Source organism: Pieris rapae, chromosome 3 (genome assembly GCF_905147795.1).
Source record: "Pieris rapae chromosome 3, ilPieRapa1.1, whole genome shotgun sequence".
Lineage (NCBI taxonomy): Eukaryota > Metazoa > Arthropoda > Insecta > Lepidoptera > Pieridae > Pieris > Pieris rapae.
Window position 1 is genome coordinate 9538549 of NC_059511.1, and position 15211 is coordinate 9553759.

The 15211-nt window shown below is 33.5% G+C and overlaps 1 protein-coding gene across 1 annotated transcript; it reads right to left on the minus strand.

Annotated features, from left to right (window-relative positions):
- Positions 1-9260: 9260 nt before the first annotated feature.
- Positions 9261-14375, minus strand: LOC110997763 (toll-like receptor 6). Its single transcript, XM_022266071.2, has one exon. The coding sequence runs from the start codon at positions 14209-14211 to the stop codon at positions 10189-10191; it is 4023 nt and encodes a 1340-aa protein (XP_022121763.2). The 5' UTR covers positions 14212-14375; the 3' UTR covers positions 9261-10188.
- Positions 14376-15211: the final 836 nt, after the last annotated feature.

Below are 15211 nucleotides of genomic sequence, written 5' to 3' on the forward strand. Positions count from 1 at the left end.
ATTAAAGGAATTAACTGTTAAGTTTGTTTTGGAAGATCTGGGAAGGCACTCTTAACGTAAAAGAATTTACAAATATTAAACATTTGTTCATAACGAAAAAAACTGACGAACTTGTCTTCAATTATAAATTGCGTGTACAGAAGTAAAGTAAATATAAAAAAATATCCTCGAACCACTATCCACCACCACCACTTCGAAGAAAATAAAAAAGAGCGTACCAATTCTTAAAAGGCCGGCAACGCACTCGCGAGCCTTCAGGTGTATGTGCGGCGGTATCATTAAAATTCAGATGAGCCTCTTGCCCGTTTGCCTCCTGTTACATTAAAAAAATGCTTCACAGGTCTAAAAGAAGCTGCCGAAAGGTGTAGAGGAAAATAGGTCTCCTTTAATAAGTTTATTAGAATGTCATCAAATTCTAAAAGTTATAGTAGACACAATCTCAATCAAATCAATATCAATTCGATCGACGAAGTGAAACAAAGCGATTTTTAAAATGAATCAATATACTTTTGAACAAGTAGATACAGAAGGCTGATACTAGCATACCCAGGTATGGCCCGGTCTGTGTAGGATACTTGCTGTGTCAAGCATCTTCACAAACCAACAATGAGCGTAGAGAGGCGGACGCAACCGCCGCATCGCATGTCGGGAAGCGGATAAGGCTCTGCTGTTACCGCATCCCGCATAAGGCGATTGTCGGTGATGCCTTGGTGTTTCAGTGGGTATGCACAAAAGCCAGTCCCACATAACCCTCCTACACCAGGCAGTCGCGCTGCGGTAGGGTATGCGCATTTCCCCAAGTAAAAAAGGTAGGTAGGTAGGTACCCTTGTGTCGACTGCGGCAGTTATGATATAGCGGTTGTAGGAACACAAAAATGCTTACATCTTTCAACAAAGACATAACATCGTTCGCACCTAGATAATCTTAGGCCGTGATTCAGATCTTTACAATTTAGCTCCGTAATGTATTTAGGCACGTCGCGTCGTCAAATGCAGGCTCATGTATGTGGGAGACATATTTCCGCGTATTCCTTGTGTAAAAGAGAAATTAGGGATAACGAGCTTTAATTAAAATTAAATTTAATTAATTTTTTTATTGGTTCACAAATTTTTTACATCAATAAATGAGTATGAGACAACCCCCGTAAGTAGTCAAGAGACACTTGTGTTGGCATTGACTCGCTACTTCCCTTATCAATACAAATTATAAAAAGAATAACTATTAACTTAATCTATGCATGCGTGTTTGTGTATGTGTGCATGTGTGTGTGTGCTGTATGTGTTTGTGTGTGAGCGAGTGTGTGCACGCTGTCAAGTATACAATTAGGCCTGTCTCAAACTAGCGAATTCGCACCAAAATGTGCTCATGTTCCTCATATGTTAAAGTTCTCAGCCAACTTGCTACAACCTTCTTACAATCATACATACTTCTTACATCTAGGATGAAGTCGGAGTTTAGAGTTCATTTGGTTGTAAACATATGCAGACTGACTCACGTACTGACACACCAATATGCACCTTAAAATTTCAAGAATATCATTGTTCTTTTAAATTGTATGACAATGTCAGGATATTACTTAACTGATCGTACGTTCATGTACTGCTCAGATTTTCTCAAAAAAAATATTCATAGCGTATCTTATTTTACGAAAAAGTACTACGCGGTTATTTTCTCACCAGTTTTAAAGTCAAACGTACGAATCTGATTTGACTTCTGTATAATTTGCATAGTAAACAAAATTACAACTGGCTGTAAGCTAAAGGAACATAATAATCGCAAATACAAATTCATGCATAGTTTTAAATGTAACGTTATAATAACAGTGATTATAAAAATAAATTGCGAGCCTTTTCTGGAATCGCCTGTTAATAGCTTTTAGAAAATGTTGGTTTTAAAAATAAAACGGTTTTTTTTTTAATAAGTTACAGAGGCGTGATGAAAACTGAATGTTTTAATTCCATGACCGACGAATCATAAGTATTAAGAACTAAGTTCTAGTTCAAATTATTATCCCGCAAACATGTATGACGCAATTAGAGTTGTCTTTTATTAATATAACATTTAAAGAAGACGTTCTTTAACGGATTGAAGCTATGTATTATTATAAACATATAATTTTTTAAATAATTTTAATGTGTTATACTTTTTGACATTCAACACCTTTTGTCTTTAGTCACCGTGACCACGCACGCTGTAAAGCACGCGAAACGTCGGAAAAAGAAATTAAAATTATGTAAAATAATTATATTTTATAATAATGTAGATTGAAAGCGTTTTATTTACAATTGGAGTTATACAGTAGAAAAAGTGATATACTGATGTCGGAATCGCTATGAAAATCGAAATAAGCATAAACAAAAAACTTAAATGCTTTTAAATTTAAAATTGGAATATGCAATGCAAAAACACTTTGCACGTGCGTTCTAATCGTATATTGAGGTATCGATCTTATTTCCGAAGCAATTGTTGCAACCGCGGGTTTCCTGTAAGCTGACACTTCCAACTTGTGGGTGGGGTCTGGTTTCTAAGTTAAAAACTGGCTAAGATTATAAATAGCCTTTGTGTATGAGTATCATGTTATATTTTACAGAATTGAAACTGTTTCGTTACCATGGAAACGGTATTTCGTGATACTGACAAAATTTACGGATTTATATATTCAGTCAGTAATAGACTAGATTCCATAGATACACATTTGTAAAAACCTTAAACATTTGTAAATATTACACACCCACATAAAAACAATTTTCTAGATTCAATATTGAACTTATGATATCTCGAATGTATACTTAATAAAAATTATACTAACATATACGATTGTCGGTCAGAATCGTTTCAAATAAACTTACAATGTATGCCCAAGGATACATTGTTAAAAGCAATACAAACATGACTATTGTATTGAACGGAAGTCATCGTAGACAACAAAATGTTATCTTTGTATCAACTGTCCCTTTACTTCCTTTAGTAGCGATAAAAAATGTAATTTTGTACCAATTTTATACAAAAGAATCGATTTTTCTGCCAATAAGTTTTTGTCATTGTAAATTCCACGTCATCTGCGGATTGCCTCGACAATGAATATGCTAAAATGAAAAATGTAATCAAATTTAGAATTAGAATTTAAAAGCGTCTTTTATAATCAACCTATAATAAATATATAAAACAACCTACATAAAAAGTTATTATCGAAAAGAAATGTTATGAGACAGTTTTAAAAGAGATCTTCAGTCCTTTTAAATATTTATAACATACAGAAGCGAATAAGATGGGAACGCAAGCGATCTCATCCAAATTTGTAATACATCGAACTTTTAATTTAATTTATCTTTATGTCATATTTTACTTTTCTTACACAAATATAAGACCCATTATACAAAGTTCATTTGGTTACAAAACACTTCTTAACCTAGCTGACCGTAATTTCCAAACTTATGACAGAACTTCATGAAAATAACATAATATCTTATACCGGCCGTACAACATCAAGTCTCCGTTTGCTATTCTATTAAATAAATGGATAACAGAGAAATTGGTTCAAAACCTATGTAAGGTAAGGTAGCTTTGTTGTAACTAAGCTTTGAGCCTTAGCTTTATTAAGTGACTGAAACCAGTCATTGTCAAATCACGGCGGTCATACTTGACGTAAGTTTGACGCGAAATTCGATATAATACGATTATTCGATGCCTACATACGGGCAAGATCGGGAGATTGTGACACATCCATCACGCTTGATGTCAAAACTAATACGAATTTGCTCCCGTGAGAGTTTTCCAATCGAGATCGTAATTATTCGATTCAAACGTCACTCGATTAAAATTGGCAGTCGATAGGGGACGTACATATTAAATAAACATTGAATGATAGTATCTGTTAATCAGTTGTTTGGGTATCATTACCGATGTCAAAGGGTGATCAACTATAGAATTTAGGATTCGTTGATACAATCGGAACGTGGTTTAGTATGTCTCCTTATCCATAAAACTAAATCAGTCTTTGCAGAACGCTTTTGTCTCTGTCAAACTGTATGTGACAATAAGAGAGCTTTCGTTATAACGGTGCAATATAAATAATAAAAAAAAAATTAAATTTGTCATATTCATTACTGGTTGGTACCCGTGACTTATTTGTCAACCACAAGTACCAATGTTTACTGTAAAACCATGTAAACAAAAATTCAATTATGTGTTTACATCCAATCAATCAGTATTTTTTATTTTATTTTTCACATTTAGGTACAAAAACAGAAAACAGATTAATTACATACATAAAATTATTACACACTAAACATCATTTAAAAATCTGACTTCCAGTTATATCTGTACACAGCATTTACACTAAATATCAACTAAACAACATACACATATCAAACCGAATGACAAAAAAATAAAAAATAAGAGAAAAAATATATCTATACATACACACACACATGTTTATATACATATACGTTAATCAATTAAATTAGTAATTAAGGTTGCAAGTATTTACTATGAACTATCTTTTTAAATTTACAAATATTATTGTGAAAAATATCAACCTCAGCACACACAGCATTATAATATTTGCACATTCTTACGAGCGGAGCATTCTGGGAAACATTGTTATCAGTCATAGGTATAACAAATAATTCCTGGATGCGCACAGAACGCGTCGGTACCTTGATCTCCAGCCTCTCCAAAAGGCAGGTGTCAAATGAGCCATTTGCTATTTTATGCAAAGTGCACAGGTCGCTCATCCACCTCCTCCTTTCAAGACTTACCATTTGAAAGTGGGCAAGACGCTGGTCATATTGTTTTATTTTTCGCCTAAGACCATACTTATAGCACAATGCTCTGACAAACCGCCTTTGTATAGCCTCCAATCTATCTATATGAGTTTGGTATATCGGGGTCCATACCGCCGAACAATACTCAACCATGGTTCTCACGAGAGAGCTGTATAAGATAATAAAGGAATCGGCTCGCCTGAATGGTTTAGCAGTTCTAAGAATGAAGGACAGCATCCGGCCAGCTCTGCTACATATATCATTATAATGAGGTCTAAAAGACATAGCAGAGTCAAATAGCACTCCCAAGTCGCGAATCACCTCAACTCTATCAACTAGAAATACCCTTAACATTATATTTATACTGGATAGGGTTCCTACTTTTTGTAAATGTTATAACTCGGCACTTCTCAATATTCAGAACCATAAAGTTTTCATCGCACCAAGCAGAGATAGTATTAATATCCAATTGTAAGGTCTCACAATCTCTTTCATCAGATATACGTCTGAAGACTTTAATGTCGTCTGCATATGCCAAACATTCACTGCTTATTTTGCCAAGCAAGTCATTCACAAATAATAAAAAGAGTAAAGGACCCAGCTTCGATCCCTGGGGCACGCCCGATGTTGCTAAAAAAGGCACAGATTCATACCCACTCAGAGCAACCAGTTGAGTACGGTTCAAAAGGTAAGAACTTAACCATCTATATAAGTTCCCATGAATCCCCACATGCTGAGCCTTCACAAGCAATGCAAAATGGTCCACTCTATCAAAAGCTTTTGAAAAATCGGTATATATAGCGTCCACCTGCTTTTTATCATTAAATGATGAACATAAATAAGTAGAATAGCATAAAAGATTAGAGTTGGTTGACCATGATGTTTAGTACATATGCATATATCACCTTGTAGGATATCTATACAAAACCTATTATGGAAATTTTATTATTATTTTTATTAAATAATGTTTTAATGTTATATAACTGTGACAAGTGATCGCGGTGAATATACATAGGCACATTAGGCACATTGGGTACATTAGGCACATTTAGGGATATCATTTGGGGTGATTTTATTATAGGATTAATTATTTATCAATTTACATAATCATATGTATAAGTGTTAATTAATCTACATGTACACTCTTTGTTCTACGCGATCATAATATTTAAACTAACGTTTCAATAATGCTTTGTCTAGTTCCAGATAAGCGTAATCACAACATTAATAGACAATTAGTGCTTTGATTAACTTCATTCAAATATTGACTAAAGTGAATAATAGTGTTAGTACACGCGAACAAAGTACAACAAACAGTGCAAGACACTAGGATCGAGAATTTCTTAGTTTAGAGTTTGTATTAAATTTACAGAATGTAATTACGAATTTATATTATAAAAATAAATCTGGGCCTCAAATTTTTGGTTGTTTCATTATCATTTGTCAAACTAATATGTAAGTAGGTGATCAGCCTCTTGTACACGCACCATCGACTGTTTGGGTCTAAGACAAGGGTCTCCTCTCGATGTTTTCCTTCGCCGTTTAACGGAAATTTAATAGGGCACATAGAATTAAAGTCCATTGATGCATAGCTGGGGTACGAACCTACGGCCCCAGGGATAAGTGTCGTTCACTGGAATCTAGGCCAACTCTGCTGTGTTATATTTATATAGAATATTATTCTCTAACTATAAGTTGAAAGGTAGTCTTATATATAGTTTATCAAAAAGGAAGTATTGTCTTAACCGAGGACGTGAATGATCGAAAAGGGTAAGATTCTGTACGTGAAGGGACTACGATTTAAACAAAAGCTTATTAAAAGCACTATGGAACATACCCAAATCGTGCTTATAACCTTTTTTTTATAGAACAGAGGGCAAACGGGCAGGAGGCTTACCTGATGTTAAGTGACACTGCCGCCCATGGACACTCTCAATGCCAGAGTCAAACGGCTCGCGAGTGCATTGCCGGCTTTTTAAGAATTGATACGCTCTTTTCTTAAAGGACCCTAAGTCGAATTGGTTCGGAAATACTTCAGTCAGCAGCTGGTTCCACAAAGTGGTGGTGCGCGGCAAAAACTGCCAAGAAAAACGCGCAAAAACCTTCGAGCTCTACCGGAAACCAGAGCTTTCGTCTTCAGGATTCTGACGAATTGAAAACCTTATACTTTTCAAGTTTGGCAGAACATGGCTTCCGTGTAATAGACACGGTGTCCCGTTCCTTTCGGCTTTTACACGTGAGTCTGCTTTGAGCATATTACGGACTTGTTGACCTAAGGAAAAATAAATGAAAATCAAGTATGACGTAAGTCAATTCCATATCATATGTAAATTCAAAGGCTTCAATAATACAAGCTAAATTGGATCTGTTTATCCTAAGAACAATTAACATTCTAATAATCACCCTAGACAAATTGGGAACAGAATAATATCATTAAGATGTTTATTTGTAATCTGAAGTTTAACTGGGATTACAAATTATTTTATAAGTTTTTATATTATTTTATATTATAAGCTATCCTTCCCATAAGAATTAATTAAATACTTAATGGTCTAACTAGAAAGTGTTTTAAGTTATTTTACTTTTCATCCGATAAGAAATTTTCAAATATTTTTTACACTAATATCGATATTAATTTTAGAAAAATAAATTTAAATTCTAATATTTTTTATAATTATTTAAAGCGTTTTAATCTCACTTTTACCAATTTGAAATTAAATTGTTTGCTTCTTATATAAAAAATACCACTAAATAAAAAAAAAATAAAGTAAATATTCATACTATAATACTTAAGTATCATCCAAGAAAGACTACAGTAAACCCCTTATATTAAAAAAAACAATACATACAATTGCACAGTTTAACTAAAATCAAACAAAAAGCCATATTGGAAAAAATTAGACGAAGAAAACTTTAAGTAAACGAGAGAACGACTGTTTCTTTATGGAAAAAGATGTTAATATAATATGATAAAATAATATCTAAAAAGTAATAAAGAAACTTATCATAGTTTTCTTGTCAGTTAATAAAACCTTTGTATTAAACATATATTAAACTGCATGAAATAACTATCTAATTTAACTTGGTGCTCCAATAAGACATTTTTTGTACGTATACTAATTAGATATCTATGAGAACGTTTACTTTAAAATAAATTGGTTAAAGTATATACTTTTTATGGAAAAAAAGTGACTTCAGCGTGCAACCCTCATCCCTGAGGTTGTAGGTTCGATTCCCGGCTGTGCAATAATGGTGAAGGAAAACATCATGAGGAGACCAAGCGAAAGTCGACGGCGTGTGTCGGACACCGGACGCTGATCACCTACTCGCCTATTACATTGACGAATGATCATGAAACAGATACAGAAATCTGAAGCTTAGACCTAAAAAGGTTAGCGCGATTGATTTTGATTATTTGACTGAAGAACTTGTTACCTTATAACCATAGTAATTAATTCGTAAGTTATATAAGGTTGTCTTGTTAATTACAAGTGACCTCTTATTAGCAACTGAGGAGTATGTTGTCGGAAGTAAAATTTCATAATATAAAGGTTGATTTTAAAAAGACAGAATTCTTTTATTAAAAAAATCTATCCGAAATATGACTTAGGTACCTACATTCTCTGCTGTCTGTTTCCCTTCCATATAAATCTTTATAGAATGTAATGTAAATAATACCACCAACAAACCTTATTTGAGATTTCAATGGTTGCCATTAATTACTAACTATTCATTTCACAATTATTATAGTTTATCGTATTTCAAAATTCTCACCTCCACATATTACTCCCTATACATCCTTCTACAAGTCTAATTTACTATAACTTAAGTGTAAATTCATTTTACTTAGCCAAAATGACTGATTTTTATTCGATATACAGATGATGTATAAAAATTTAGGTTATGCAACGTGAGTACGTATATTATTTTGTAATGGAAACCTTCTAACGTTTTTCATTCCCTTCTGTTCTGGAAGTTTCTTGACCAAATTATCCTACAATCTGCTGTATGTTATACTCTTCTATGATTCAGTTAAAGCATTTTAAATAGATTAGCAGATTTAGCTTCAGATTTAATATTATCTTTGATATACTTTCGTTGGCTATTAATTAGAGTGAATATGGCAGTGAGGCTGATGTTTCAGATGATATATTGATAATAAAAGACTTTTTGAGTATAAAAACGTCAGTATAATTTTATTATGTTTCAAGATACCTTTGTACATTTTTTACAAAACAATAATTTCATTAAAGACTAATAATTACAATCGAAAAATTACATAATTATTTTCAAATTTATAATTATTAAATCTAATATCACGATTTAGCTTAGTTATATTAAAATAAGCGACCATCAATATAAACAAATAACATTGCAAATTTTATATACACCATTCATTAAATATACTTAAATAATAGCTTTGTAAGTGGTGATTTACATATATTATGAGCTTTGAGCAGGATTACTTTCACAAAAAACATTTGATAATTTCTCTTCAAAATGTCTTTTTTATAAGTATGAAGATAAGTGCTTAAACAAGTTAATATTTGTTTACAAAAATAATATCTGCTCAAACTTGGTTATGTACATACATTTGAAATTCCAAAAAAATCAATTCCGGATAAAGAATTCATATTAAAAATAGCATAAATGCAATAAAAACTATGTATATTCAGAAACGTAAAAAAGAAAATAAAATGTTTTTTATTTATTATTTTATATTTTTCATACAAACAACATGACTTGCGAAAACCAAATTTCACAATTATACATCTAAATATTCAACTTATTTAGTAGAATGCTTAATTAAAATAAATATTCTTAGTAATTTCGCTTAGCGAGAGCACTGAGCTCTATATTTTTTCGTTACAATCAATACAAAATACATAAATAAGGGTAATTAGTAATTAAAAATTAAATTAAACGAAGCTTAGGGCCTGTTTCACAATGTATGAATAAAGTACCAAATAGCTATGCAACACATAAAATAATTATTCGAAAGATTAAAGTTCCGAAAAAGATATTTCGCGTTTCATGACGAATAGCGCTATTTGACAGTCGTGAAACGTAAAAATACTGTTTATCCTACCAATAAGTATTAAATAGCTTATTTGGAACTTATCCGGACATTGTATAACAGACCCTTAATCATTCATAATTTGGTGTTATTTTACAGTGAGGTTACATAACAAGCGATGTTACTATTTACTTCGACTAGAATTTAAATATGTGTATGATAAATTATTGATTCAGTACTCAAACTCTTATCAGACTCATTACTTCTTATGAATTGTGTACAATGTATTGTAAAAATTTCTTAATATAATTTCACTGCACATATTTCTATTACGTATAATAAATTGACAAAAGTGTTTGAAGCGGGCTATATACAGTATGAAAAGGTGCGCTAGAAAAAGTAAGTCAAACGAAGTAAGTGCGGCCTTTTGCCGAGTTGCCTGTAATTGAGCGAGGTATGGTTGGGGAAATATCCTCCACTCTTGAATAGACATGACCGCTACTAGGGGATTTCCTAAGGTCATAATTAAACCGAGAACATGTCCTGTCGATCGACATGTAACTATTGTTCGAATTGTTCCCTTCCCCGTACATGTCAGATGAAGGAGAACTTTCATTATGTGAGGACTCCTCTTCATGCCTCTTAGAGTATTGTAAAGAATTCGTGAAATTCTGCTTTGAGCAACTATCGTTTGAGACGGGCATTGTCGTGTATCTCAGCGTTGGGGTCTTCCGTAATGACTTCTTAAATACGCTTTTCTCAGAACCTTTTACGGTTATAATAGTATCAGTTGAATTGAGTAAAGCAACAAATTTGTCCCAAAAACGTGGATCACTCCACGATATATTCTTAAATTTATCCAACACAAAGCCTAACTCGTCGTTGATTTGATTGTTATCGACTATTTTTATAAATAAAATTTTGTTTATTTCGCTTCGGTTCAGCGATTTTAAGTAACTATAGAACATATTTTTGAAATGAATATCGCATAGATCGTTGCAAATGAAATGTGTAGTCAAAACGATAAGGAGGCGTTTAGATAACTTTGGGCATTTAGAGAAACTATCTAAGGTCAAAATGTTCAACGTAGATTCATTCATTAACAGTTTTTTGACTGACATCTTTCTAAATTCTATTTCCGCCATAATGTTATTCTGTACAAAACAAGTATCTTTGGTATTACATATCACATAATATTCGTACATATGGGAGTTTCCTTCTAGTATATGTTCGACATTAGGGCATGTCTGCTCTTTGAAAAGTGGCACGCCATAATTAGTGTACAGCCAATCACTTACGTCGTATCGAAAAGCGTAAAAAATTGCGCCAATTAACGATATTAACACAATTACAATTATTATACCGCTGGCAATGGCGAAATAACTATCAGGCAGGAATATGGATTTTGAGACTATTTCATCCTTTAAAATACTAGAGTCACCTAATGAACCCATATATTCCTTACAATGGCTTAGAACAGAGGCGATTGTTATCTTTGTGGGTTGGCCTTTGCTATCTGTACACAACATTTTTTCAGGATCTCCTGGGTCCTTTCGCAGCCATGAGTCTAACTCAGCGATACTTTTGCAATCACATGAATAACGGTTACCTTCGATAGAAACGTGAGCAATTCCTTTAGACGACGAAGCTAATAACTTCCAAGGGAAAAAGTTAATTAGTTTATTATCATCAATTTTAAGTACCGAGAGAGATTTTAACGAAGAAAATGTATTACTGGCTACGTGCTCGATAGCATTGTGGTCCAAATAGAGCTCATTTAAATTATTTAAATGTACAAACTCGTCCCCTTTTAACTCAACTAATTTATTATTCTCTAAATGCAAAACTCTTAAGGAGTCTATACCTTTAAATGTTTGGTTATTTACATCTTTTAATTCTGTGTTATTTAAATACAAAACTTGAAGTTTCTTTTTACCGATAAAAGCGTGGTTTCTCAAATTATGTATATTATTGCCATCGAGATATATTTCTGTGGCGTCCATTGGTATTCTGTCCGGGACTTGAGTGTACCCAGCATTAGAGCAATCAACCACATTAGCATTCCATGTGATATCGTGATAGCATTTACAGTTATTTGGACAAATCATTTCACAATCACAAGCAACAAAGTCACAACAATGGCATAGGGCAAAACAATGACTATCATACGGACAGAGAAAGTCCGATGGTGACATATCAATAATCACCTTTTTTTCTTTTGCTCGCGAATGTACCAATGAACAAAAGGCTTTATCAAGATCCAACACACGTGGGTATTGTCGATTGTGACTCAAATAATTGATGCGCTGAATCCATTCCATTGAACAGTCACAAACAAATGGGTTTCCGCTTATAAAGAACTCGGGCAAGTCACTATCTTCATCTATTTGATCTAACCTGAAAGCGTTCATGTCGAATTGTACAAGTTTGTTGTTGTTTAATGTCACTGTTGACAGTTTTTGTAGCTTTGAAAAGGAACCTATTTCAATGTAATGAATATTATTATCGTTCAAGTAAAGTTTTTCTACGGTTTTTGGTATTGATGTAGACGTTATTTGGCTTATATTATTGTAACTAAGATCTAGTAATTTTATATTTGTATTAGAGAACATATCATTATTGACGAAGTCTGTTATAGTATTCATGTGTAGGTCTAACCATTCAAGAGTGTTTGGAAAAGTTGAAAACTCAAAGGAAGATATTTTATTCGCTGAAATATTGAGCCAAACCAAGCTATTTAATGTATTAAAAATTCCATCTATTTCAGAAATGTCGTTGCCGTCCATGCGCAATAATTTTAAGTTAACGTTATTACGAAAACAGCCTTGAGCCACGTACTTGATTTTGTTTGAGGCTAAATTAAGTACCTGTAGCTGCGGCAAATGTTCAAAAGTATTTTCATTTAGAATCGTCACTTTATTATCAACGAGACGTAAGCCAAAAAGTTCTGTCAGCCCGTGAAAGTTCTCTCTGTTCAAATGTGTTATATTGTTATTGCCAATATCTAAAGACCTCAAAGATCGAAGTTTACGAATTGAAGTTGGAATTGATGATAGCATGTTATCGTTTAAGCCCAAATCTTCTATAGTTGTTATATTGTCAAACGCATTCTCATCAATATGTCTAATTCTGTTATTATCCAAAAATATTTCGTGTAATACGTGTAAATCTGTAAATAAATGTGTGTGTATGTGAATGAGTTTATTGTGTGACAACGTGAGGGAGTGTAAATTACGCAGCTCTTCAAAAGCGTGCTCATCGATTGATGTTATCTCATTATGTTCCAAATTCAATTTTTGTAAACTATACAAATCCTGAAACGTATAACGATCTACTCGTGTCAACCTATTATAAGATATATTTAATATAACCATACGTAATAGCCCTACAAATATACCCTTACTGATCCACTGACTAGTTAAATCGTTACGAGACAAATCTAATATTTGGAGCTGTTCCATTCCCCCAAACAAACCCGGTTGTAAAGAATTTATTGTGTTGTTACTCAAATTAATCTCTTTCAAAAACTTTGTGTCTAGAAAAATGTCCAAGGGGATTATATTAAGAAAGTTGTTGGATAAATTGATTACTTCTAAATTAATAAGACCTTGAAGTGCACCACCCTCCATAGAAGATATAGCGTTATTTTGAAGAAACAATTTTGATAAAGATCTTAGCTTTGATAAGCTATAATCTGGTACAACAATCAAATCATTAAAAGACATATCGAGAGTTTCTAAAACTAGATTACAACTTTTTACACTTAAATTAAGTTCACGCAAGGAGTCTGAGAAGCCGAGAGTTTTAATATTTTGAATGTGATTATTACTAAAATTTAATGTTTTTAAACTGTATAAGGAACAGAATGTGTCAGGTTTTGTGCACCAAATGTTATTGTCACTTAAATCTAGTTCGATTAACTCACTTAAACCAATGAATGCCTGTTCATGTAACTCCATAGTCATCGCAGACCACTCACTGTTCTGCGTTGTCACGTGTAGCCGTTTCAGATCCTTGAAATTATCAAAAGCCCGCGCCGGAATCTGACGGATCTTACACTTATCTACAAAAAGGTTTCGAAGCTTTCCAAGATTTGAATTTTTCCCCGACGCCTTGTCCGTATGCGCTGCGAGTGTGCTCTCAAAGAATAATATTTCACTGCACTGGACATGTAATGACGTGACATCGTCGAGGTATGTCCGACTGATGTTTTGTAGTAAATTATCCAGGCTGCTTATAGTTCGAATTTTGCAGAACAAAACCGCATTTTCCGACGTTTCCGCTTCGGAGCTGCGGTAAGCGCACTCGTGTGGCATTTCAGATGCGTTGCTCCTCTCGATGGCATAGTAATACAACAGCACATACACTATAATGTGATTAAAAATTCGACGTTCAAGTTTTTTCACAATAGTTTTTATTATTGGCATTTTATGAAAGTATACGTAAACCGAGGCATCGACTTCTGCAGTGCCATTTATAATGAGGCGTAATGGCTCGCGTCATAAATATTCACAGGTTGGCCGTAACATCGCGAGTCGCGTGGCATTGGAGCGGGTTTCGCGGTTACGATGGGCGAGCGGCGCGTTTGACGGTTGCCCACCGACTGAACGGCGCTACGTAGCTCCGCCCTACGATGCCCGACGCCCCGCGGCTATCCGTTCGGCGTCTGAAGAAACTTCATCCCATAGGCAATACAGAGGGTGCATACGCTACTGAATTATTCTCGAGCGGTAATATCGAGCGCGTATCATAAACAAAATGAGATAAAGTTTCGATGAGTTTAAAAGTTTACAAATAACTGCGCAAATTTTAATAATTTCATTTCATGTCATTTTCAAAGAAATTAATAGAGACTGGTTAAAGTTTATTTAAGGTTTTTGAACCACTTCGTAAATATAAAATTTATTTATACACATTTATAAAATGCGGGAGAAAAGTTGGTCGGTTGCTCGCATTACAACACTTTGCAAGTTAAGAAATATAGCCCTTTGAATATGGAAATGCTTTTTGGGAGACTGTTTAAAAAAAGGGACTAATATCTTGACATCCAAAGCACCTGTTGTTTAGGAACTTTAGTTAACTTTTCACTTCACGAGAAAATGAGATAAAAGCCTTACAAAATAGTTTCTAGGACACCACATGCTACTAAAGTTAACGTATTCTCTTATGGAGATGAAAATCACTTGCTAACTTTTATTATACAGTTTGTTCTGAAAAGTGGAGTCAGTTGGGTGCTTTTTAACATTTTATCTTTACCTCACAAGTTAGAGCATTTTTGCATATTTTATAACATGTTGTGAGGATAGTTATTTTGTAGAATTTATATATTAGTACGTAAATCAGAATGTATATGTTTCTCAAAAGTTAATAGCCGCAGCATTGTAATGCGTAGCTGGCTAAAACAATGATTAATATTAAAGCCCCTCA

Bases quoted from the DNA above. Each gene is read 5' to 3' on its own strand.
- LOC110997763 (XM_022266071.2), bottom strand. From the start codon at position 14,211: ATGCCAATAATAAAAACTATTGTGAAAAAACTTGAACGTCGAATTTTT.